Raw genomic sequence first — 26,863 nt, forward strand, 5'->3', positions numbered from 1 at the left:
GAAGGAAAGCGGTCGCGGCGCGGCCCCAGAGCCGCCGTCGGCTGGAGAAGGAGAAGAGAGGAGGAGGGGCGCCGCGCTGCAAACCCTAGTCCACCGGCAAGGAGGGAGAGAACGAAGGAGATGAGGCAAACGATTCCGTCGGAGGAAGCGAAGCCACCGTTGTTGTGCAGTCGAAAGGAGAAGAGAGGGGGGTGGGTGACGGCCGAACAAGGGGGTGGGTGACGGCTGTTCGGCCGGAGAAGAAGCAGCAGGCGGCGGCTGCACCACTGAGGCGACGTCTTCGTCGGGCGAGAGAGAGAGAGAGAGAGAGAGAGGGCGAGATGGGGATGGATACCGTCGGCCTTCGTCGGGAGGTGTTGCGGTCAGGGCGGCGCCGGCGGCGAGAGAGCCGAGAGAGAGAGGCCAAGTGTAGAAAATTGGTTTAGGGTTTTTTTTTTGTTGTCTTATTTATACTTTAATTAAGTTGCAATTAACTAGTGTATATTAAAGCCTAATTCTTTCCTTATTTGGAAGTGTGTCTTTATTATTGGGACACCCTAATAAAGAAAGTGTGTCTTCAATAATGGGACGGAGGGAGTATAACACATATGATCGAAATTGTATCATATGTTGCAAAACTTTGACATTCTAAAGAGTTTAGCCTTCGTGAAATATCCTACCAATTACCATCACCGACTAGCTAAATGGTTAGAATTTAGAAATATCCGAAGCACCTCTGTAACCTGATTCTAAACGTTGTTAAATATAAATGAAATACTCTTTTCCACGATAATATTTATTAGGAGAAAGTGATTCGGATTTTAAAAGGAAATTGTTGAATATATTTAAAGTGATAAAAAAATATTATAATTATTATTGTGTTGTTTTAATTTGTATTTGGAATAGTGAAAATGTACAAAGTAAAAATAAATAAGGTATCATAAAAGATAGAGTATAGTCAAAAATAAAATATAACTCTTTTTGTGGACATCGTTAAAAAGAAAAGTATAAAATTTTATCATGGATGAAGAGAAATAAATTTGAAAATAGAAAATAATGTTGAGAAATGAGTGAAATAACTTTAAAGTTCATGAGTAGTATCTAAAAGAAATATAGAATGAATGGAATATATTATATATATATATATATAGAAATAAATGAATTGTAATTTTTTAATTGATTTTATTAAAGCAACTGATAATTACAACCAATGAAATTATCTTATATAGTCAATCATTTTTTTTATTCAAAAAGAAATCTTGAATTTTTTTTTTCCCATATGGAATAAACCTTTAATATCTTGAATCTTTTAGTTCGACTTCTAAAATTTAAAAGCTTAGTTTTCATTTAAAAGTTTTCTAGAGAGAATTTTGTATAAATTTCTTATGGTTTTCTAATTTTTTTTGTTCTCGTAATTTATTTAATGTTGTGAATAAATTATGCCCTTATAGATTGATTCATGAAGTGTAGATATTGTATATGTTGAAACCAATTAAAAAAGAAATACACAAAAAAATTATAGTATCAAGATGAATGAGAATGGATATATTATGACGGGATGGGATGAATTACTACTGTTGTTCTTATGGGAATGTGCATTTCTTAGAAAATGATGATATAAAGCATATGGTTGAAAACGATGATTTAGAATAGAAAAATAAAGTGAGATAGTGTGGAAAGTTTCTCAAACTCCTTGTATTGAGAAACTATGCCTTGGACTACACACATATGTATAGAACTTAGATGATTAATGGCAATGAAATGAATTTTGAGCAACCTAATTCACATCTTAAAGGATCAAATATTAGCAGGAAAAGCATAAAACACAATGTATGCCTCATCTAAACCCGTCTACCATATTATTAAGGCAACGCAGTTTGCAAGAGCGTCTAAGACGCGGTTCGCCACTGCATCTCAATCTGAATCCGGCCATTCTTTGAGTCGATAAGGTGGTACCTCTCGTTGATCCTCTTGTTGTTGACGACGTCTGCTAGGTTTAGATCCGCGTAGCCTAGACTTTCCTGATAAGAAAATTCAAATATTTGCATTCTCATCACTCATCACAATTACTATCTGGAACGAAGCGTTGTTACCTTTGGGTATCGCAGGCCTCCCATTTTCTTAGAAGAACTCGTTACTTCAACGTGGATCCTGTCGTTCATAGGTGGCTCGTCAAGCACGAACTGGAACTCCTCTTCCCATCTCGGATCTCTGTTCTTTTTCAATCTCTACCAAATATATGCAAGAAAAGCTGCATTAAAAATAGTTGAAGATTTTGCAAGCTTCTCATATATAGCACAAAATTAACCTTGGTTTTTCTCATCTCCCCTCGAAAGTGTAGACGTACGGACGGATTGTTGTGGTTCTTGCCCTCCAAATCTTCAGCTTCGTGCACTATAACGACGAGCACACCACCACCCTCGGGCGTGCCCTGAGGAGCCTTCTCGACTTCACCTATAGCAATATTGCTGCTCGCCAACTCCTTTTCACCAAAAGGTTTGTAATTGACCTCGACTATGAGCTGCCCTCGCGACTTCTCATTCTGAGCGTCGTCCGGATTCAGATTCTTAAGAATGTCAAGAGTTACAAGTTTTGGTTCCTCGGGAGTGAGGTCTTTCAAGTGAACTACGTTCAACCCCATCTTTTCATGTGATCCAACCTAACAAATTGTTTGCAATCTGTATGAGAAACAGAGAGGTAAAAAATAATACCGAGTAGCGGATGGTATCATAACGACAGATGAGAAGCGAGACATGCCTTTTCCCAGTCGTACAATGTGAGCACTAAATCTTGAACTTGAGGGTCCTTCACAACGAGGCTGAACTCCTCGTTCCATTCGGGGTTCAAGTTGTTCTTCTTTACGCTTGTCTGCTTCGACTGCAGCTTGTCATCGTGCAGTCGTAGCTTGACATAAGGATCAGAGGAGCCTAAGAGATCTTTCTTCTTCAAATTCATTGCTCTGACCACGTTCACGTTCAGAATGCCAACTGGTCTCTGCATTGCTCTGTCAATTCACATATCATGAATCCATGAATCAGGCTATAGTATTAGTAAGATATGATTTTATTTAGAAAATTAAGCTAAACACCAATTACCAACTTACTTCATAGGATCCATTATTTGAACTTCAAGCCTCTTAGGCCATAAATACATGTTAGCAACCTGATCTTTGATGATTTCCTTAAAAAGAAGCATAATAACATTTTATCATGGAAATGATTCGAATCTATATAAACAGAAAAAAAAAAAAAAAAAACTATCACCACACTTTAAAGCAATAGCATAAATCCATGTTGTAAAACACATCGTCACGAAAAATCTATCCGAATCAGCAGGCTGTTTGGGTGAATCTCGCCTCTCATAATCCAACATCAACTTCAAAAAATATAAATGACTTTTTTTTCATGAGTTAAGTAAAGCTATTGAAATATACATACCTGCACCATTCTGTATGCACCAGGGATGGACATTGCATCAGCACCGAGAAGCTTCACTCCAAAGTCGACGTGAGGCTATTAGAACAACAAAAGCTAATCAACATGAATGTGATTTTGATTGTAGTAACTTTTCTAGAGCCAAAAAGAATGGAGTCAAATACAAATACTTTCAACCCGTGCTCTCTCTGCACGAGAGATAATGTATCAGCGAGAGAAGTATATATACATGCTGAGTATGTACCTTCTCCATCAGAGAAACATATATATTTGCAAAACAAGGAAAAGTTGGAACGAGAGGCTTCAAGGTGATACGTGGAGAAGCAAAAACTTGAAAGTCGATGACCTGAAACACACTCCAAAAAGGCGGGACAGATCACTTCCGGAGGGATATATGTGAGAGGACTGATACAAGGAGACGATACCTGTGCAGTAGCTTTCAGCCCAAACGCCTTGACAGCAACGAGAATGTTAGGCGTACCTGCCCACTTCAAGCCTAGCTCCATCATCAGTTCCTTTTCCTCAGTGCTGTAGACCTTCATTCCTGGTTGGATAATGGTAAATTAATTTCCATGTTTAATGGCAATAAGCAGAAAATAGCAAGAAAAAATCCATGGCCAAACCTTGAAAAGTTGGAGGCAGGCCACCCAAAGTTAGCTGTTCAAATTCCACTGCATCAATTTTGTATTGTGGAATCTGCTCAGCTATAATAGGCTCCGCGATCTGTTTTACTGTCTTGCATATGGCCTGAGAGCTTCGTCGTATATATCATCAGATTGCAAACTTATCATCAGAAAGCCATTTACAGTATGCAAAAAAGCAACCATACCTTATCTAAATAAGGCCACATACATTCTATGAATTTGTTCAACCAGTCCAGCTGCAGGAGAGGCATTATATTATAGACTATGTATGACCAGAACTTACAAACTCAATAAGTGAAAAAAAAGGAGAGCTCACTCGATCATAATCTGGATTTTTTATCCAAAGTGGTATTTCTGGAAGAAGAGTTTGGAGAAATTCATAAGATTGCTCGACTAATGGACGGACTTCAGGATCCTGCCGAGAGTATTATCAAATGAATGAGCACAAACTCTAATCTTCTCTAAGCAAAAACGGGCTCAGCACACTTAAACTAGTCATCAAACAAAGCTGAAATTGTTCATATCTATTTGGCATGCGATGGTTATCAATATAAGCTAAAGTAAACACTCCAGAAACAGTTTATCAGTTCCTCAAATATAAATTATAAGAATGCAGAATGTGGTAAAATCTCCAAATAATTCAATCAATGCACCACCAAATTTGAGAGTTGAACACAAACTATGATTCCACCCTATATTGATCAATGAAGAACACTTTGTAATGCCATAATTTACTGTATAACAAGCTTCAGATAAAGGAACAATCCCAATTCACATTTCATCAAGAAACCAAATTTATGTGATGATAACATCAAATTAAACAGAACAGAGATGAGATCAGTAATTACTACATATCCTAAAACAGAAACCAAGTCTGAGAAAATTTCACCTTTACATCATTTGGCAGAAAGTAGATTAACAAGAAATATCCAGCCACAAGCCCAGCTGAAAAACCCATCCCAAAACCAATCATGCCCAATATTGTGCTTACAAAACCCATCTCTAATCTTACTTATATCAAGAATTCTCTCAAACAATTCCACCGATCAACGCACAAACCACATAAATTTTCAAAAACAATTGTCTCTAAGAATCTTGATCAAGAAAAGGGACTCAAATTCAAGAACCAAATGGGCCAATATTACATTAATTATATCGTAAAGGGGCTTCATCAAAATGGATTAATTACTATATTTTTTGTAAAAAAATAAAACAAGTACGAAGGATATCACAATGGCAAACGAAAGTTTTACAGATGTGATAAAGGGTAACATAAATGGCTCCCTCTCCTTGCATTCAACGACCCATGGTGGATCCATACATAACGGTTTTCTGTAACTATTTTAACTAGTACTATGTAATAAAATAGCATCATCGACATGTGCAATATTTGGAACTATATTGTTTGAAATTTAATGGTCATGCATGTCTGAATCTTGATTCTATATAGGACAGTTGTTGCTAATTCAGGAATTTGAAACACTTTTGTTAGTCTCCTGTGGGAATTTATAGTAACTTCTGTTTTCTGTTTTCATATTTTTGAATTTAGATATTTTAGGTGTTTTTTTTTTTTTGATAAAACTATATTTTAGATGTTGAGGAATTTATTAAGAAGTGGCCTCTTGTGCACTCGGGTGCAAAATGACACTAACCCTTACACTAAATGACACTAATACTAACACTATCTTGAAATGACACTAACACTATTTTGTTTTACAAATGACACTATCATGTTATATAAATAACACTGTCGCGAAATGACACTAACATTAAATGACACGATCATGTTATCGAAATGACACTGTACACCCGGGTGCACCGTGCACCTGGGTGCACAGGAGATTTTGTGATTTATTAATTATACATATCTAACATAATTATTGCTGAAAACTTTATTCTAAATTAGTTATATAGATGATTGAATTTCGTTGGTATAGCCTTAATTGAAGTTAAAAAAAAAAATTTGTTACACCCAAAAAAAGGAAAAAACACACTCATATTCTAGCCTTCTAGGTGACGCGAACCTCCGACCTATTGGTTAGAGGAGAAGCGTCTTACTAACAGACTGTGCTTCATCGTCAAAGCCTTAATTGAAGTTAATTCAATGATATAATTAGTTTCTATTCATTATACATTTACACATAATAATCTTATAGTTGATTGATTCTATTAAATCAATAATGTATTTATAATTATGGTAATACCATATTTAATATTAAGCATAAATTAATAAATTATTCATATATTATTATATATATATATAAGGAAGAGCTACAGTAAAAACAACTCTTAAAATAAAAACTACAAATCAGCAAAATTGTATGAATTTTATGTAGAACACGCATGAATTCACTGTATAAAGGTATGAATTGCGAAAAATATTTTTTTTTGCTACTTATGGGATTCGAACTCAAGACCATGAATTCATCTAACAAGGTGATGAATCAACCGTAGATCTTAATGATCTAAGGGCTGAAAATGGTTCATATTTTATACAATAAAATGTGTTTTTATTATAGCCATCCCCATATATATATAGGGTTGAGTTCAACAGAGAATTAACTTTTTCGAGAGAACGAACAAATCTATATATTTTACGAACAGATCAACATAAGTAATGAACATACGTATTTAATAAAAATATAGAAAAACTCGCCACCAGCAGGATTCGAACCCGGGGCAAATTGTTGTTCATGCGGTACATTGATCTGTTCATTAAAACTATAGATCTGTTCGTTTTTATTTTGCGAATTCTCTATTCTCCACAATATTTAGCTTCTCTGTTGAACCCTTCTCTCTCTCTCTCTCTCTCTCTATATATATATATATATATATATATATATATATATATATATATAGGGTTAGTTTCTATGGAGAAGCAAAAAAAAATAGAGAATAGAGAAGCATTGAACATGTCATGAACTTTTGGGGGCTGGGGGGTTCGATGGCTGTTCATGTAATCTTTTTAAGTTATCTTTTCAGCTTAATCAATTTTCAGTTTATGATCAGTGACTTGAATCAGTCTGATGAAATATGTATGATGTGTGAGGTCAGTTTGCAAAACAGATAAATAAATATAGTAAAACTGAAGTGCTGATTGTGATGCGTGAGGTCAGTTTGCAAAGCAGATAAACAAATATAGTAAAGCTGAAGTAAAATGCATAAAGTAAGAATACAATCTGTTTTACGTTGTTAGGAGAACACTCCTACGTCTACAATCCTGGTTTATAAAAGAATCCACTAATTTTGGATCCCTTATTTTAAAGCAGAAGTCAGCTGATCAGTCAGTTACGACTAATCCATGGATTACGTAATTGTGACCATTAAAGCAATTTCCTCGGTTGCACCCGAATACAATCCTTCAACTTTCAAACTACGAACTTATAGCTTATTTGTTGATTTTCTTCTAACACTAAAGGGGCGTATTCAATTCAGATTTTAAATGATTTTTTTGTATTTTAAAAGTCCATTGGTATTCAATTTAGATTTTAAAAAATCCTTAAAAATCTGTTGGTATTCTATTATTACTCTTAAATATCCATCCAAATCTGGTGATATTGAAAATTTATAGGATTCTGTCATGGACTTTATAGGATTCTTAATGCCTAATATAAATAAAAAAACCCTTCCAGAAATCTCACCTCTACGTAAGAGATTTTGGCATATTCTCAGGTATAGTATTTTCATCCCTTTTTTAGTTTTTTTTAGTTTTTCGTTCTTTCTTCTCGGTTGATCAAACAGGTATCTGTTTTTACTCCCTCTCCCTCTCCCTCTCCCTTTAATTGTTTTGAGATTTTGACAATCGCATCTAACATCTAACCTTTAAAACTTTTGGGTTTTTTTAAGAATTTGGGAAAAAAGTTCATAGGAATAGATTTTGTAAGCATCTGTGGTGTCGTCTTCGGCGGAATTAGATGAAGGTTTGGTTAAGCCAAATTTTGATACATGTACTTCAGTTTCAGAACATTACAAAAACAATGGTCAAAGTGGAAAAAAAAGTTGAGTTTTTTTTTTTTTTTTCCCTTTCGAAGTGGATTCCATAATATATATTGTATATCATTATATTTTTATCTGAATACTCAACTAATGTTCTTGACTAATGTGTTCACAAAATCAAGTTGATAAATGGGAAAACAAAAAAATCTACTATTAAGAAGTTAATATCCACAAATTATTGACAATGCCCTATATAGTCGAAGCATGTTTCTAATCCATTCTGCATCAATCCTTTTTGTATTTATGTTTTGTTCATAAATATTTTTTTATTATAATAATCTATAGATTTATAAAGTCTATGAAAATAGAGATAAATAAATCTAACAGAATCTGCTAAACTCTAAGTAGAATTAAAATAATCCATAGAATTATCAGAATCCACAGAATATAAAAATTATGTCAAAATCTTTTAAATTCTGAATTGAATACACCCCCTAAGACATAACTTTTACACAAGGTGAAAGGATTTTATGGTGAGATTTCAATTAATAGAGCACACTGTTACAATAAGAACACTGGGTTTGAAAATGTGCTCGAATCTATTCTTTTTTTTTTTTTTACAAAGATGATTGCCTAGAACTAAGATGGAATGTTTGTATGCAAGATCTGGAATGATTGCCTCGAATCTATTCTTAATATACAAAGATGATTGTCTAGAACTAATGGAATGTTTGTATGCAAGATCTGGAAGAACTTGTCTTATTATTCTAGAATCAAGCTTGTAAACACTTGTTGACTTCCTTCTTTAATATATACTGAGTTCTTGGGAGTAATAGTTGAATTCTTGATAGGTTAAAAGATTTCAAATTTGCAGCGTTTTCGGTAGCCTTTCCATTGGGATACCACATAGTGTTTATACATCAATGCTTGAGGCAAATCTATTAGAGATAGTGTTTTCAAATCTTTCGATGGTTGGCTTGATTTTCTTCCCGTTGAACTCAAGGAATGGCTGTGTCAAATTTTCTGCAATTTCGTACTTTGTAGAGTTGATATTCTACAAAAATCTACAAACTTTGTCATTTTTCCAGGAAAAAATGGGATCCTCATTAAATGTCAAATCTTCCGCATTAAATGTCAGATACGCTTCAAAGGTTGACTCCATTTTTATTCTTCTAACTTTAGGACTGACGTGGAGTAAGTGAATATGTGTACGTGTCTGCGTCTCGACTTTCAATCAATTTTTAGCAAGATGATAGATCGTCAGTTGGCCTTCTTTATACTCAGCGAAATCTTTGTATTCTAGAGGCTGAACATCAATCTGACCAATTGAGCCATCAACGGTATACCTTAATAAATTGTCCATACCTTATACATTACCTTTATCTCCGGGATGGAGAAATTTCATACATTTACCTACGGTATACCTTAAATTATGGTATGAAAAAATCTCATACCTTTACCGTACTGTATTTCGGTATACCGCGGTTTCAGTATACCGTATCATGTTTCGGTATACCGCACTTACACGGTATATTGAAATTGATAAATTTCAATACGATAATATCAATAATTTTGTTTTAAACTTGTTTACCTGATAAACAACATTAAACAAATATAATGTCAACAATAAAACTCAAACACAATAAAATAAATAAAGTACAAAATTTGTTCCCGTCTCAGCAATTTTACAAGTCTACAATATAATACCATTAACAATACTACAACTTAAACAAGGTGAATATTATATTATAACTATGCTATAAGCCTATAATATCAATATAAACAATACTATAATTCAGTTATATTAAATTGTATAACATATATATTATACTATGTTCATTTTTGTATCGATGATATTTATATTCTCAGACTTCTATATATATTCGTGTAAATATAGATGTTATAAGTTAGATACTCCCTCCGTCCGCCAAGATTATGGCAATTTGCTTGGGCACGAGATTTAATAAAATTGGTGATGATTTTGATGTAGTGGAGAAAGGGTCCCACCACTTTATGAGATGAGTGGTTGAGATTGAATTTTGAGTGATTTATTTGTAAATAAAGAGTGTTAGTAAGGATAAAATATTAAAGAGGATGGTGGGACCATTGTCATAAAAGAAAAGTCACATAATCTTGGTAGACGCCCGATATAGTAATTGTGACATTATCTTGGCGGACGGAGGGAGTATAATTTATTGTAGAACAATAATCTTAGTTATATATATACTATAAAATATTACTCCCTCCGTCCACCAAAAACATGCCACTTTACTTTCGGCACGGGTTTTAATAAAATGTGAGTGAAGTTGGTAGTGGAGTAAGGGTCCCACTTTAAATGTGAGTGGAATAGTGTGGACCCTACTACTAAAAATGGATATGGCATATTTTTTGTGGACGGACGAAAAAGGAAATTGTGGCATATTTTTGGTGGACGGAGGGAGTACTATATAACTCACATAAGGTGAATATTACATCATAACTATGTTATAAATTCATATATTATATATATATTTTTTTTTATCATTTGATGATATTTATAAGGTGAATATTATATCATAACTATATGAACTATATTTTATTTATTTTTGTATCATTTGATGATATTTATAAATTCATGTACTTGTATATATTCATATAATATAAATTATATATACATCATTTTATAAAATTTACCAATATTTTTAAAAATATAAACATAAAAATATATATTGTATATTTTAAAACTATAGATTTTGATACGGTATATGCAACGATTTTCGATATACCGGTATATAACGACAATTGTGGTATATCAGAATAAAGTATTATACATTAATACCGGTATATACCGGTATACCGTTAATAAAGTATCATACCTTATTCCGATATATACCTTTAATATGATATTTATTGATTTTTTAGGTATATACCCGATGAGGACTGAAATATGCACCAGCGCTGTGCTAAACATAACGGGAATATTTCTAGTTATGATTATTATTATTATTATTGTTATTGTGGTTATTTCTGATATTTGATACAGGATTGCCCTGACTCTCGGCTCGGCTCAGCTCGGCTCCGCTTTCCAACTCTGATGGTTTAATTTCAAGATGTAGATTAGAATAACGGGGCTTAGGCTTGATTCATTGGGCTAATGGGCTTTAAGGGCCTAATGGGCCCAAGGGCCTTAAGTTTATATTCATGCTTATAAATAGGGCCTTGATGCATAGATTAGAGGATAGTCATTTTTAGCCTACAACTTGTAAAATACTCTCTCAATTATAGTGGAAAATCCCCAAAACCCCCGTGGACGTAGGTCTTCTCGACCGAACCACGTAAATCCGGTGTCATTTACTGCTTTCTAGTTTACCGTATTATTTCTCGTTTCACCAATACCTCGGTATCGGTATATGCCGATAGTAGCTGGAAAATCCATACCTATACCTTACCGTAAATCTTCGGTATGGTATCATACTTTACCGAAAAATTCGGTATACCTTAAGTTCGGTATTTTACGGTATTTTTCGGTACGGTATGACCGATATACCAAGTTTTCGGTATATTTTCCCAGCCCTAACAATCTCCTCTATTACATTTTTCATTTGTTATTTTATTTTATTTTTTCCACGTAGCGGCCGATCACATGAAGTTTGGGCGCTGCTACACATGGTCTAAGACTATCTCAGTATCTCTAATAATAATCGGTTCAATTATCCAACTTTTTTTAATATTTAATTACTTTTTCTTTCTTCCACATGCATTATTAATGTTCTATTCAATCCAATTACATTTATATTTTCAATTTATCAGTGACCATTTCAACTACCCAATCACAATATAGTATATAATCATAAAAAAATGATGAACCAATAACAGTTTGCCATGTGACACAAAATTTTGTAATCAAATTGAGGTTGGGGTCAGTTGGGTATATAGACCATGGGCGGTCCCATGAAATATAATTTTTATTCCATTTTTCTCACTTATCTTGATACACTTTCTTTTTTAGTTTGTCTCATTTATAATGACACTTTTCAAATATAGTGCGTGGTCTATACACATCAAATCAATGATTCATACCCACTTTACACTTTTAACACCTTATTTTTAATCTCCATGTTCAAAGCAAATATGTCAAGATAAGTGAGACTGAAGGAATATTTTCCTAAAAATTATTTATTCTAGTTGGCGGTCGACCATTTAATAGTTTGTTCTCTACTACATGTAGTCTAAGAGAGAGTTTGAAATGATTACCTATACATCTCACGGTGGACAATTTAAGGTGTTCTTGTGTGCGTGTGTGTCGGTCTAGCGGTAGGTGATTAATTAATGTTTAAGTATGAGGTTTTGGATTTGAATTCACTGTGGCGCGTCTTTTAATTTCTTTATTTACTTGTATAATTTGGAAAAAAAAGAAGAAGAAGAAATAAGAATTCTTTTGATTTTTTTATAGAAAAAATTATGACTTATATACCTTGCTTAGTTTTTAATTTATTTTCACGATCATGCTCGAATCAAACTCCCCAAATTATTTATATTGATGGATAAAAAGGGTGAACGAAGAAGAAAAACTAAAAGTGTACCTAGAGATTCCGAAAAAAAAAAATCATTAATTTTGAACCTCCGTCTAAATTCAATGAAAAATCATTTTGTATTATTTTATAACTATAGCATATGAATTGGAGTAGCTTTTATGTATTTTTTTTGAGGTAGCTTTTATATAAATTATTTCTTTTAAATTTTTTTCTATAAATTCAAAAAATAATTTTATATTTTATAAAAGATAGTAATAGAATTTTAAAATATTTTGATCAAAATTGATAGAATATGTTTTTAAGTTCCTGGTAAATTATTTCCACTGTCATAAAAGATTTTTTTTAAAGAAAATCAAATTAAATATTATTTTATCCATACCGCTAAAAGTTGTTCATTTCTTTTTGACACGGAAATTAATGAAAATGTGTAAATTAAATTTTTAAAAGAAAGATAGAACCTACACATTTTCAAGAGTTAATTATTGTCTTTAATAGACTGAACCATTCTTAACGTGACCGACCAAAATAGAAAAACAAGCAACTTTTAATGACACGGGGGAGTTCAAGCTACTGCATATGACAAAATAATGTGCAATAGTTAATTGTGTTAGATAACAAGAACCTCACTAATTAATGCTTTCACCTGGGTAATTAAGATATAATATATTTATAACATTTAAATATTTTATTTGATATAAAATATATATAGTTCTTTATAAATTAAAAGTTGAAAAAAATTATAAAGACTTGTGAGACTATACTTGCAAATCATAATTATAAAAATTACTAATTATATATGATTTTATTATACAATATATCAAACATTGAATTAGTATATTACAAATATTTTAATATATTTTACTAGCCACCCCACCTGCACCGGACCGGACCGCTGCCCAGCAACGGACGGACCCGACTCGGCGACTCCAGCCCCGCGACTCCCGCGAAACCCCCTCTCTGTCTCCACTCTCGCCAGTCGAGTAGTCGACAGTCGCGCCGCGCCCGCAGCAGGCACCCTCGCCGCCTCTTCCAACAGCCGACGACCGACGCTCGCCGTGACCTCCTCCGACCTGTGAGAGAGCCAACCCCAGATCCACCTCCGCCAACCCCTTGCCGCCGCTGGAGAGGAGGTGCCGACCTCCGACGCCCGACGCCAGCAGCCGCTCGCCGTCCGACGCCAGCAGCCACTACAGTCTCGGAGTCCGATTTGAGGTTAGATTTGAAGACACCGCCGAGGATTTGCAGTCAGCCACCGCCGTCTCCCAATCAAAGGTTGCTCGCTGTACAAAGATAATCAATCCAAACACTGAAGATGCAAAGTATGGCTCCCAGCTGACCTTCGCAGCAGCAGACCGACGCCGTTCCTGCAACACCCAGCCGATCCCAGCAGACTTCCGATCGGCTCCCAGTAGATCTACACAGCAGCAGACCTTCGTAGCAGATCCATCAGACATCCGTAGCAGATCGGCGCCGATCTTCACAGTAGCAGACCAGACCTTCGCAGCAGCAGACCGGCGCAATCCGCTCCCAGCAGATCTCCGTTCGGCTCCCAGCTGACCTTCGCAGCAGCAGACCGACGCCGTTCCTGCAACACCCAGCAATTGGCTCTAAGCAGAACTCCGTCGCCAAGTTGACACAGTCGTAGCTGCAGTCGTGCAGATCTGAGACAGCAGCAGACCGGCGATTGTCCAATCTCGGATCTTCTCTTTTCTTGTCTTCTCTTTCCGATGCCGATTGTGCTTCCAGAAAACTGATTGTGCTCTGGTTTCTCCCAGATCTCGAGAACCTTCTACGCCTCTCTTCGGTTCGGTTTCGGATACGTTTCTCAACTGCTTGGATGTTATGTTTGGTTCTGTGAAATTGGATTGAGTCGATGTGATTTTATCTGCTGTCAAATTCATTGGTGGTTTAAATGGAATGGAGAGAGGTGAGAAAATGAAGGGCTGGCCAACCTTTTTCCGAGAGAATTCCGACAAGACACCAAAGATACCCAAACCCTAGGAACACAAGCCTCAGTTCGAGAAGAACCTTTAATGGAACAGATGGTGGTAGGTTTGGGCGGCAATCGACGAGGGGAGAGTGGAATGGGAGGGATAAGGCGATCACCACTTTCTTCGTCAACAATTTGCCAGACGGCTGCAGCGCGGATTTCCTGAGAAGAAAGTTTGCCACGGTCTTGGAACCTACCGAAGTTGTTTGTCCAAAAAAGAGGGATTTGCGTGGGAAAGCTTTCGGTTTTGTTAGGTTCGGGGGGGTGAGTTTTCCCGATAAGTTGCTTGCGGATCTTAACACGCTATGGATCGGCAGCTATAAAATCAGGGTCTATAAACCAAGGTTTGAGAGAGAACTGAGGGCTGAAAGGCGGGAGGATCCGAAGCCTGATAAGAGTCAGGAGAAAGCACGTGTTTTTGAGAGAGCGGACAGGAAAGCTGGAATTTCCTTCAAAGATATTCTCACGGGGAACGAAGGAAAGGAGACACGAGCGGAAGAAGTACTTCATTTCAAGCCAACGGATGAGGAGAAAGCTTGGATACAGGGGGCGGTTACCGGTCTTCTGAAAAAGGAGTTCTTGTGGGAAGAGGTCAAAGACGAAATCATGGGAGAATGTTCGGGGAAACTGAAAGTTTCGACAATTGGAGGGAATCTCGTTCTCATTCAGAGTGCATGCGGAGATCCAACTGAAGAAATCCTTAAAGAGATGGACGAATGGTTTCGGTTCTGGTTCTCGTGGAGTAGGAAATGGAAGATTGGCGATGTTGCGCATCAAAGAGTGGTCTGGACCAAATGGGTGGGTGTGCCTTTACATGCATGGAATCCTCGTTTCTTCAACGATGCATGTGCTAGCTTTGGTGTGGTTCGTAAAATTCATGAAGGCACCGCGACAAAGGAAAAGTTCGATGAAGCCTTCATTCAGGTTGCCACGGGCCTCCATTCATGCGATAGAATTTTGGATTGCGTGATCGAGGGGACGTGTTTCAAAATGCGTGTCGAGGAGGTCCGAGATGCACCCAATCTCTGCGTCAGATGTCAGGCGGAGGAGGAGAGCACGGAATCGGACTCCGATTGGTCTTCGGAGGATGTCTCAATGGGGCCGGCAGATGCTATTATCGAGGATGACGAAAAGCATCTTTTCAAAAGCAGCAGCGTTTCTTTGTCCCAAGAAACAGTCTCTTCGATTCCAACATCGTGTGAGGGGGGTAGAACCGAGGGCCCAACCGAAGAGCAGTCCAGTAAAGAAGATGAAGGCCCACATCATCTACAGAGTGGCCCAGGAGATAAGGAAGCATTTTCGGCCCAACCCTTTTTTGACTCTTGCGGTTTCGTCTCCCCGAGCCCCCAAACAAGTGGAAAATCAGCGTCTCTTTTTGTGGAAGAAGTCACAGTGGGAAGGGAAGATGGATTTGCGGGTGGTCAGGTGGGAGAGAGTTCATCCTGTCAAGTTTTTGCAAAAGAAACGAGGCTTTCAGCCGAGTCTGGATCGGAGAAAGACAAAGAACGCGAGGGCCAACCACGACAGTCAGAAGATGAGGAGAGAAGTCTTTTTCTTCAGGATATCACCGAGAAAGAAACAGCTGGTAAAGCTCTCGAAAATAACAAAAAGAAACAGAGCAAGAAATCGAAGAAGGTGTGCCAAATACAGGGAGAAAATAACGGATGGAGAAACTTCATTGCGGATATGGAAACCGAAAGTTTGGAAATTTGGAAATTAGGGAAAACTTTGGGGCTTTCAAGCCAACTTACAGATCAGGAGATGGCAGCGCAAATTGAGGGCCAAGAGGAAGGCAGCGTGAGGACAGAAGCTGGGAGTAAACCAAGTAAGTGTCCATGAATTTTCTTTTATATAACATTCGGGGCCTTGGGAGTATTGGGAAACAGAAAGATGTTAGTGAGATTGTCAAAATGCAAAAGATTGACTTTGGTTGCCTTCAAGAAACAAAAATGACTGAGTTTGATTCCTCGGTGTGTAACTCTTGGTGGGGTATTGATAATTTTGATCTTGTGGTTCGGAATTCTGAAGGGCGGTCTGGTGGTTTGGTTAGTGCTTGGAATAAAAACGTTTTCCAAGCTTCTAGCAAATGGGACGTCAGCGGGGCTGTGGTGGTGAATGGAAAATGGGTTCAAGATGATGTTGTGTGCTGCATCATTAATGTCTATGCACCAGTTGGTTCGGAAGAGAAATCTAGACTTTGGGATGTTATAAAAAATATAGTGGAACAAAATGCCGATCGCGGTGTCTGTGTGATGGGGGATTTTAACGCAGTGCGGAAGCGGGAAGAAAGAGTTGGAAGTGGGGATTCTTATGGGGCAGCAGATGCAAGAACCTTCGACAGTTTTATCGGTGATAGCGGCCTTACAGAAATCAGATCCCAAGGGCGAAAATTTACGTGGTATAAGCCGAATGGGATGTGTAAAAGTAAACTGGATAGGTTTCTGGTTAACGACGCGTGGCTGCGTCAATGGGAGGGGTCGATGGGACGTGGTCTGCAGCGCACCATTTCGGATCATTGCCCTATTGTTTTGGTGTCAAAAGTAGAAGATTGGGGACCAATGCCTTTCAGATTCCTCAATGTGTGGGGGACACATCCGGAGTTTGAACAACAGGTTAGGAAAGTGTGGACGGCGAACGGAATGACGGGATGGAGATGCTTCGTGGTCAGTGAAAAATTGAAGAAACTGAAAACGGAACTGAAAGAATGGAATAAATCCACTTTTGGGAATATTGATGAAAGGATACAGGTTTTGAAGATTGAATTGCAAGCTCTTGACCAGAAAGATGAAGAGCATGGAATTGAGGAGTCTGAAATCATTCGAAGAAATGAAATCCAAGCGAATATTTTCCTACAGCTGAAAGACAAACAAAGGGTCTTGCAACAGCAAGCCAAGGTTCGGTGGCTCAAAAGCGGTGATCTTAACACGGGATTCTATCACCGAGCGATTCTTGGGAGAAGGAAAAAGAATGAAATCTTGGGATTATACTTTGGAAATCAGTGGGTGTCTAATCCAGGGGAGGTCAAATCCAAAGTCCGGGAACACTTCGAAGTCTTCTTCAAAAAAAGGACACGGAATCTGCCAAACCTCCCCAATGACTTCCTCAAGAAAAAACTCTCTGATGAGGAGCGCAATTGGCTGTGTAGGGAGTTCGATTTGGAGGAGATCAAGGAGGCGGTGTGGAGCTGTGGTGGCGACAAGAGTCCTGGTCCAGATGGGTTCACGTTCTCCTTCTGGAAGAATGCATGGTCGACAGTAAAGGATGATCTTCTCCAAGTTCTGAAAGAGTTTTTCGAGAACGGGAGGATCCCCAAAGGAAGCAATACTTCGTTCATTGTACTTATCCCGAAGAAGGAAGGGGCAGAGAAGCTGGATGAGTTCCGACCGATCTCACTGATCAATAGCTTATACAAAATCATTGCAAAAATCCTTGCAGGGAGGCTGAAAATGGTGATGGGGTCTATTATCTCGGACAAACAGTGCGCTTTTATCAAAGGTCGGTTCATTCTTGATGGAGTGGTTATTCTCAACGAAGCAATTGCGGAAGCAAAGAAAAAGAAGATTGGCGTATTTTCTTCAAGATCGATTTTGCTAAAGCTTACGACTCCGTTCAATGGGATTTTCTTGATGCTTTATTCGGTCGTATGAACTTCGATCAGAAATGGCGGGATTGGGTGAAGGGATGCCTCGATTCTGCGTCAGGCAGCGTGCTGGTGAACGGATCATCCACAGGTGTATTCAAAATGGAACGAGGTCTTAGGCAGGGGGATCCGTTGTCCCCTTTCCTCTTTTTAGTCATCGCCGAAGGGTTAAATGCCCTGATGGAGAGAGCTACGGATCTCCAGCTCGTGGCTCCGGCTGTTCTAGGGATGGATAAAATTTCTGTGTCGCATCTTCAATATGCAGATGACACAATCTTCCTGTTGGCAGCTAACGAGGGGAATGTGACTTTTATTAAAAGGATCTTTCTTCTCTTCCAATTCCTTTCAGGGCTCAAAATCAACTTCGACAAGAGCAACTTGATGGCAGTTGGTGTCGAGAATGCGTGTTTAAGGAGGTGGGCAGGTTATCTCAACTGTAAGGAGGGATCTCTTCCTTTCAATTATCTCGGTATCAAGGTAGGGGGACGGATGAATAGCAGTGTGGAATGGAGTTGCGTCGTGGAAAAAGTGTTGAGGAAAATCAGAGGTTGGAAGAAGAAATCTCTTTCTTTGGCAGGGCGTATCGTTCTTGTGAAGTCGGTCCTTCAAGCCATCCCAGTGTTTCAATTGTCTTTTTCCTTCATTCCTAAATCGGTAATTCACGACCTCAACTCCGTTTTTGGAAAATTTTTGTGGGGGGGAAGTGGCGTGTCTAGGTCTATTGCTTGGTTCAAATGGAAAGACATGTGTGTCGACAAGCTTCAAGGGGGATTGGGCTTTCGAAACATTGAATGGTTTAACAAGGTCTTGGTGTTAAAATGGGTGTGGAGGTACTTGGTCGAGAGGGAGGCGCTGTGGGTCAGGGTGATTAAATCCTTGTACGGGGATTTGTCAAGAGGGGTGGGAGGGGAGTGGAGGGTGGAGAAAAGGGGCGGGATGAAGGGATGGTGGTCGAAAATTGTTGGGAGAGCAGGGAGGGAGGAAGAAAAGTGGTTTAGTGGCAATATTCAAAGGATTATGGGGAATGGTAGAGAGGTCAGTTTTTGGGGTGAGACGTGGGTGGGGAACAACCAACTCAAGATCCTCTTCCCTAGACTTTTTAATCTTAGTCTCTTTAAAGATGGTAATGTGCAGGAGGCTGGGGAATGGACGGAGGAAGGATGGGTGTGGGATCTCAAGTGGCGAAGGGAGCTGAGGGAGAGGGAGAAGGAGATGGAGGAAAATTTGATGTCAGTCATTGGGACGCTTTCTCCTTGCCTAGAACTTATGGACGGCTGGAGCTGGAAGAACGCAGCGGGGGGGGAACTTCTCGACTAAAGCGGCCTATGAGGAGTGCGCAAAGGCGGAAGGTGATCATTTTGGGAGACACATTGTAGCTAGTGCCCAAATGTGGACGGCACCGGCTCCTCACAAAGCCAGAGTGACAGCTTGGAGAAGCATTTGTAACAGGCTGCCAACCTGCGAAAACCTTCTCAAAAGGAATGTCCTCATCCCAGCCGAAGAACAGTGGTGCAATGCATGTGTGTGGAGGGAGGAAACATCTGAACATTCTTTTCTCCATTGTCCGAAAGTCGATCGCGTGTGGGACAAAATCCATCAATGGATTGGAATGGAAACGGCTAAACCACAAAAAGTCGAAGATCATTTCATATCTTTCATTGGAGGAGGAAGAGGTAAAAGAAACAAGAACTTCCTTAAAGCTCTTTGGATTGTGACTGTTTGGCTGATCTGGAAGTATAGGAATGAGAGTAGGTTTGAGAACAAGAATTGGGAGGTGTCCAATCTTGTTAATGAGGTCAAAGGGAGGCTTTGGAGCTGGAACAAAATATTCCATGTTGTCGAGTTCAATGTTTCTTTTACTTTGTGGTGCTCCAACGAGTTTGCACCACTTGTTTGATGTTTTTGGTACTCCTAGTACCACCCCAGTTTTTTAATGAATTTTTTATTGATAAAAAAAAAAATAGTATTATAGTAAACTATTATATAGTAGTAAATACTTCTGATTCAAACATATTAAGTCAGATCCCATATAAAGTACCAAACTATTTATAAGGATTAATTGCAATTTTCGAAAATTCCTTGTAAATGAGGGCAAAACCCATTTTGTGTGTGGCAAGGATTTTTACCCAAAAAGTCCGTAGCAGAAAATCAACGGTGAGCATCTGAAGCACCGATATTTCTAAAAACAGCGAAAATCCAGTGGCCTTGATCGCATCGGCGGCGCCGCCCCACGCTATTCAACATCGTGAAAATCTTGCATCACCAAACCGCCTACTGTTGTCGCTACATTTCCATGCGACCATATATATTAAAATAATCAAAATAAATAGATATATATATGTGCTTTCTCATCTTTATATAAAGGGCATATCTATCTTAGAGCTTCAACCCGGCCCACTCTTGCATGCATATATATGAATCTTCCTTCTTCTCTGCTCTGCGTGAGCAATTGATCACATATATATGAAATTTTTATGGTTTTTGGGTAGAATTTGTTAATGGAGAGAGATTCAGTAGTGCATGGGGGGATGGTAAACTCAAAGGGCCTTCTCAAAGCTCAGCCGCTCTCTCTCCTCCAACCACCGCCCCTCCCCCACCGCACCTCCTCCTGCCCCGCTCCACCCACTAAGAGAAAGCACCGAAAGAAATCCACTGCATCTTATTCCACGTCCATGGAGATCAAAACACGTCCCAAATTCGGATGATTCGGTGATTAAAGATCGAGTGGACATGCTCCTGTTGTTTACAATCTCTCCGCCGCCGCCGAGCAGCTTGCCCTTGCCCACATTTTCTTTGAGGCCGAAGCTCACCTGCAATGCGGCGGCCACGGATGATCTCCGCCGCCTGCACTGAATAAGCCCTAACCGGTCACTCGCCTAATTGATTTTCAATAAGATTTACACTTAATTTAGAGACTTGTACTTCATTAGTATATATTTTCTTGAGCTCAAAATGGGGAATGCTTTAAATTTGTTGTTTGATTTAGAGCTTGAAGGCCAACACACGACATATTAAGGGTGTGTTTTGTTTTTTATCCCTTTAAATGGAGGGATAAGATAATGAATTATAAATTTACTATTTAAAATGAGAATCATATTTTTTATATTTTATTTGATTTGAATGATAATATATTTATCTACTCTTTATAGGTGGTATAAAATCATACCACTCTTTTTTAGATATAAATTAAATTATCTATTTTCCAAGAATAAGGAGTTGCCCGAAAAATTATACAATCTACCCGAATTTTTTTATACATCAAAACAAACGACGTATGAGATGATAAATATAACTTATTCATTCTTTATACCTCAGAGCAAATAGTATTATATTAAATTAAATGTAAGTATTTAGAGTTTGTGACCGACCACTGCCTCTGCCTCTATTGTTTTTATAAAGGGGCGATAGTGTACAACGGCATTCAATGTACCGAAGTGGATTTATGTAATGCCAATAATATATCCTTTGTGTTGATAACTAAATATCTGTACATGCACATGTCGCTCCCGTATTAAAAATTTCAAGTACTTATCACTTGTTACACTTTTTGTTAGACTTTGTGTTTTACTATGCACACTACTTGTATTGTACATTTGTACGGAGTATAGTAATATGCAAAATAGAAAATATCTATTTTAGAATAACAAAAATAAATAATACCAACACATATAAAATAAAGAGTGCTTTTGAAATAGCCATTTTGAAGAAGAAAACATAATATTTGGTCACTAATTGAAAAAATACAAATTTTGGCCATTTATTTATTTCGTGTTAAGATTATCTTGCCCTTAATTAGGGTGGACCAGATTCGGGTCGAATTCGGGTTTGCACGCAGGTTAAGCACATATGGCATTATTAGTGCCATATGTGCTAATCGAAAAAAAAAAAATCTAAGTATATGGCACTAATGATACTAATATAGCCATAAGTATCATTCGTGCAACACTACATAAGAGAGTATATGACATTAATGACACTAATATGACCATAAGTACCATTCGTGCAACACCCTAAATGGATAGTGTAAACCCTAAATGGATAATCTAAACCCTTCGAGAAATGTTCAAAATAGTCATATAACTGTACCCATCTAAATAATATCAGCACACAGTTATATGTCACTAATGACATTTATATATGGCCATAAGTACCATTCGTGCAGCACTGAGTATATGTCACTAATGGCACTAATAGTGCCATATGTGCCTAACCCGCGCGCAAACCCGAATCCGACCCGAATTTGGTATGCCCTAATTAAGGGCAAAATAGTCCTAAAACGTAAAAAATTGCCAAATTTTGTGTTTTTTCAAATATTGTGCTTCCTTCTTCAAAATGGCCATGCGAGTATATTGTTTCTATAGAATATATAAAAAGTACTCATTTTTATAATTTTACCTTGTAGTGTGTAGGTGTATGTTAGATCAATTTTAGTTAATAACGTTTACATTTTCACACGACACACGAACTAACATGTAAGAATGCATTAAGTAAATTTTAACTAATACACACTCACATATATAACGCACGAACTAGAATACATTAAAGCAATTTTAACTAATACACGCTTACACACTCACGCGTGTAAGCGTGTAAAGATAATGCACACTCGCACAATCTAATGTGGAAGTGTGTAAGCATGTAAAGATAAACATGAATAACAATGATATCAACAATGTTGATGATGCTAGGAAGACGATTGTAGGGATGAAGGACCACACAGTGGTAGCGACAAGGGTTGGAGAAGATGACGAAGCCAATGATGGAGGGATGATACAAGAAAGACAATTACATGGATAAAAGATCATGTGGTGGTGGTGGAGCTAAAGATGATGATGATGTCATTGATGGAGGGGGTTGGGGAAGACGATGAAGTTGGGGCGGGGCAGGATTGGGGAAGATGTATTGATTGGAGGGGGAAAGGGGGGAAGACGATGAAGTTGGGGTGGAGGTGAATTTTTATTTATTTATTCAACAATATATTGTATAGGATAAAGATGTCTTTTTACATGAAAAATGGGTAATATTTATATTTTTTTATTATGAGTATTATTTGCTTTCCATAATTTTTTTTATGATTAACTCAAAATAATAATGTAAGGAGACACTATATAAGTTGGCAAAATGCTAAAATACAATATACACTACAAAAAAACGTACGATTACCGACGGCATTTCGCCGTCGGTAATCAGGCACGGCCGCCGGTGATAAAGGCTACCGACGGCAACTCGCCGTCGCTAACCGGTTCGTCGGAAATGCTATTACCGACGGCGATCGGCCGCCGCCGGCATTTCCGCCGTTAAATGCTGCCGTTGAACGGCGGAGAGTTGCCGAAAAATTACCGACGGCATGTGCGGTCGGTAATTAGCGGCGGCGAGATCACCGTCGGTAATTTCCACCGGACGGTGGTGGCGCACTCGCCAGACTTGGCCGATGTATTACCGACGGCAAAATGCCCTCGCTAATTACCGACGGCATTTTTCCGTCGGTAATTTTTTTAATTTTTTTATTTATTTATTTTATTTATTTTATTTTATTTATTTTATTTATTTTATTGTATATCCCCAATTTATTTTCGTATTTATACAGTATTGCATAATTTAGACGAACTTCACAGTCGGTCACCCATCTTAGTTGTGCTCTAAGTCAAGCACGCTTAACCTTGAAGTTCTTTTTGAGTGGTCACCAGTACAGAACACTCGTATTATTGATATATCTGGTACCTATTAATTCATTTAAAGTCTACTTCAATATACAATATCATATATATTCATAACCTTAGAATATGTCGAGATGATATCCAAAAAAATATTGTTAGTTACGGATTTGGCTCGTTTCCGTCCTTATTTTTATGTCGGAAAAATATTTATTTATTAATTTAATTTAATTTAATTTAATTTTTTTTATCAATCTAGTATTTTATCAATCTTGTAACAATCTTGAATTCTTACTATGAATATTATCTTAGATTAGTGATGACTGATGAGTGAATCACTAATCAAATTAACATTCTTAAGTTATAATTATAAGTTTCTTACTAAGAATCTTGAATGCATAGTAATAAAATTAGATTAGTGATGATTGATGAGTGAATCACTAATCAAATTAACATTCTTAAGTTATAATTATAAGATTCTTACTAAGAATCTTGAATTCTTAGTAATAATATTAGATTAGTGATGAGTGATGAGTAAATCAATAAATCAAATTAACATTATTAAGTTATAATTATAAGTTTCTTACTAACAATCTTGAATGCTTAGTAATAATATTAGATTAGTGATGATTGATGAGTGGATGATCACTAATCAAATTAACATTCTTAAGTTATAATTATAAGATTCTTACTAACAATCTTGAATGCTTAGTAATAATATTAGATTAGTGATGAGTGATGAGTGAATCACTAATCAAATTAACATTATTAAGTTATAATTATAAGATTCTTACTAAGAATCGTGAATTCTTAAGTAATATCTTACATTAGTGATGAGTGAATCACTAATCAAATTAACATTATTAAGTTATAATTATAAGATTCTTACTAACAATCTTGAATGCTTAGCAATAATATTAGATTAGTGATGATTGATGAGTGGATCACTAATCAAATTAACATTATTAAGTTATAATTATAAGATTCTTACTAACAATCTTGAATGCTTAGTAATAATATTAGATTAGTGATGGTTGATGAGTGGATCACTAATCAAATTAACATTCTTAAGTTATAATTATAAGATTCTTACTAACAATCTTGAATGCTTAGTAATAATATTAGATTAGCGATGACTGATGAGTGAATCACTGATCAAATTAACATTCTTAAGTTATAATTATAAGATTCTTACTAAGAATCATGAATTCTTAAGTAATACCTTACATTAGTGATGAGTGATGAGTGAATCACTAATCAAATTAACATTATTAAGTTATAATTATAAGTTTCTCACTAACAATCTTGAATGCTTAGCAATAATATTAGATTAGTGATGATTGATGAGTGAATCACTAATCAAATTAACATTCTTAAGTTATAATTATAAGATTCTTACTAAGAATCATGAATTCTTAAGTAATATCTTACATTAGTGATGAGTGATGAGTGAATCACTAATCAAATTAACATTATTAAGTTATAATTATAAGTTTCTTACTAATAATCTTGAATGCTTAGTAATAATATTATATTAGTGATGATTGATGAGTGGATCACTAATCAAATTAACATTCTAAAGTTATAATTATAAGATTCTTACTAAGGATCATGAATTCTTAAGTAATATCTTAGATTAGTGATGACTGATGAGTGAATCACTAATCAAATTAACATTCTTTAGTTATAATTATAAGATTCTTACTAACAATCTTGAATGCTTAGCAATAATATTAGATTAGTGATGATTGATGAGTGAATCACTAATCAAATTAACATTCTTAAGTTATAATTATAAGATTCTTACTAAGAATCATGAATTCTTAAGTAATATCTTACATTAGTGATGAGTGATGAGTGAATCACTAATCAAATTAACATTATTAAGTTATAATTATAAGATTCTTACTAAGAATCATGAATTCTTAAGTAATATCTTACATTAGTGATGAGTGATGAGTGAATCACTAATGAAATTAACATTATTAAGTTATAATTATAAGTTTCTTACTAATAATCTTGATGCTTAGTAATAATATTAGATTAGTGATGATTGATGAGTGGATCACTAATCAAATTAACATTCTAAAGTTATAATTATAAGATTCTTACTAGGAATCTTGAATTCTTAGTAATAATCTTATATTAGTAATAATCAATGTTTAAATTTTCACTTGTATTTCAATATATATTTAATTTTAATGTTTTTGTATTATTATCTTTGACCAATTTATTAGATGATAAATGAAAAAAAAATTAAAAAAATTACCGACGGCGTTTGCCGTCGGTAATTAGCGGCGGAAAAATGCCATCGGTAATTTTGGCCGGACGGCGGTGGTGCTATCGCCGGATGTCACCGGCGGTGGTGATTAGCGGCGGCCGCTTGCCGCCGGTAAATAGCGACGGCAACGCCGTCGGTAATAAATAATTTATATTTAAATTAACATATATTTAAATTAGCGACGGCGCAACCGCCGCTAATTAGCGGCGGTTGTTTTTGCCGTCGGTAATTCGCCGGTAATAGACAAAAGGCGGGTCGCCGTTTTTGCCGCCGCCATGCCGTCGGTAATTGCCGGCGGCGGATTCGCCGTCGCTAATTTTCGCCGCTATTTTTGCGTTTTTTTTGTAGTGATATGAATTTAGTGATATGAATTTCGAATATAAATTCCGGTGTAAATGTAATGGTACATGCATGGACAATTACACTGTTCTTACTATATTATTACGTTGGAAAATAAATTGGTTATATTTCAATTAGATATACTTGGAAGTTTTACTCAGCAAGAACAAATGGGAACCTATTTTAACACATTATTTTACTTTTGAGAAATGATCTTAATAGATAAAAATAATATTAATTTATTTAAATAAATTTGAACTATGGAATATCTTAGAGGTGTTATTATTTCTATCATTTGAGCTAATTTGATTTGATTTATATCACATTGAAATGATGAAAATAAGGAAATTCTATTATTGAGAATAAAAATACTTAATGACACATGTTATTAATTATGGAAAGTAAACGCCCCTTATGTATTTAGCAATGTGAAATAACATTACTTTTCAACT

The 26,863-nt window shown here is 36.6% G+C and overlaps 1 protein-coding gene across 2 annotated transcripts; it reads right to left on the minus strand.

The window, feature by feature from the left end:
* Window positions 1-1,710: 1,710 nt before the first annotated feature.
* On the minus strand, window positions 1,711-5,452 carry LOC130986655 (synaptotagmin-2-like). 2 transcript variants are annotated; one of them, XM_057910119.1, is made up of 12 exons: window positions 5,311-5,452; window positions 4,374-4,472; window positions 4,243-4,293; window positions 4,037-4,160; window positions 3,839-3,957; window positions 3,658-3,759; window positions 3,417-3,491; window positions 3,083-3,159; window positions 2,737-2,983; window positions 2,288-2,638; window positions 2,073-2,207; window positions 1,711-2,000 (listed from the first exon to the last, which is right to left on the minus strand). In XM_057910119.1, exons 1-12 carry the CDS (start codon window positions 5,374-5,376, stop codon window positions 1,869-1,871), a joined length of 1,578 nt encoding a protein of 525 aa, XP_057766102.1. In that variant the 5' UTR covers window positions 5,377-5,452; the 3' UTR covers window positions 1,711-1,868. The 2 variants fall into 2 exon arrangements, with proteins under 2 accessions (XP_057766102.1, XP_057766101.1); XM_057910118.1 differs by lacking the exon at window positions 5,311-5,452 and adding an exon at window positions 4,947-5,304.
* Between the last annotated feature and the right edge of the window lie 21,411 nt (window positions 5,453-26,863).

Source organism: Salvia miltiorrhiza, chromosome 5, assembly GCF_028751815.1.
Source record: "Salvia miltiorrhiza cultivar Shanhuang (shh) chromosome 5, IMPLAD_Smil_shh, whole genome shotgun sequence".
In the NCBI taxonomy this organism is placed as follows: domain Eukaryota; kingdom Viridiplantae; phylum Streptophyta; class Magnoliopsida; order Lamiales; family Lamiaceae; genus Salvia; species Salvia miltiorrhiza.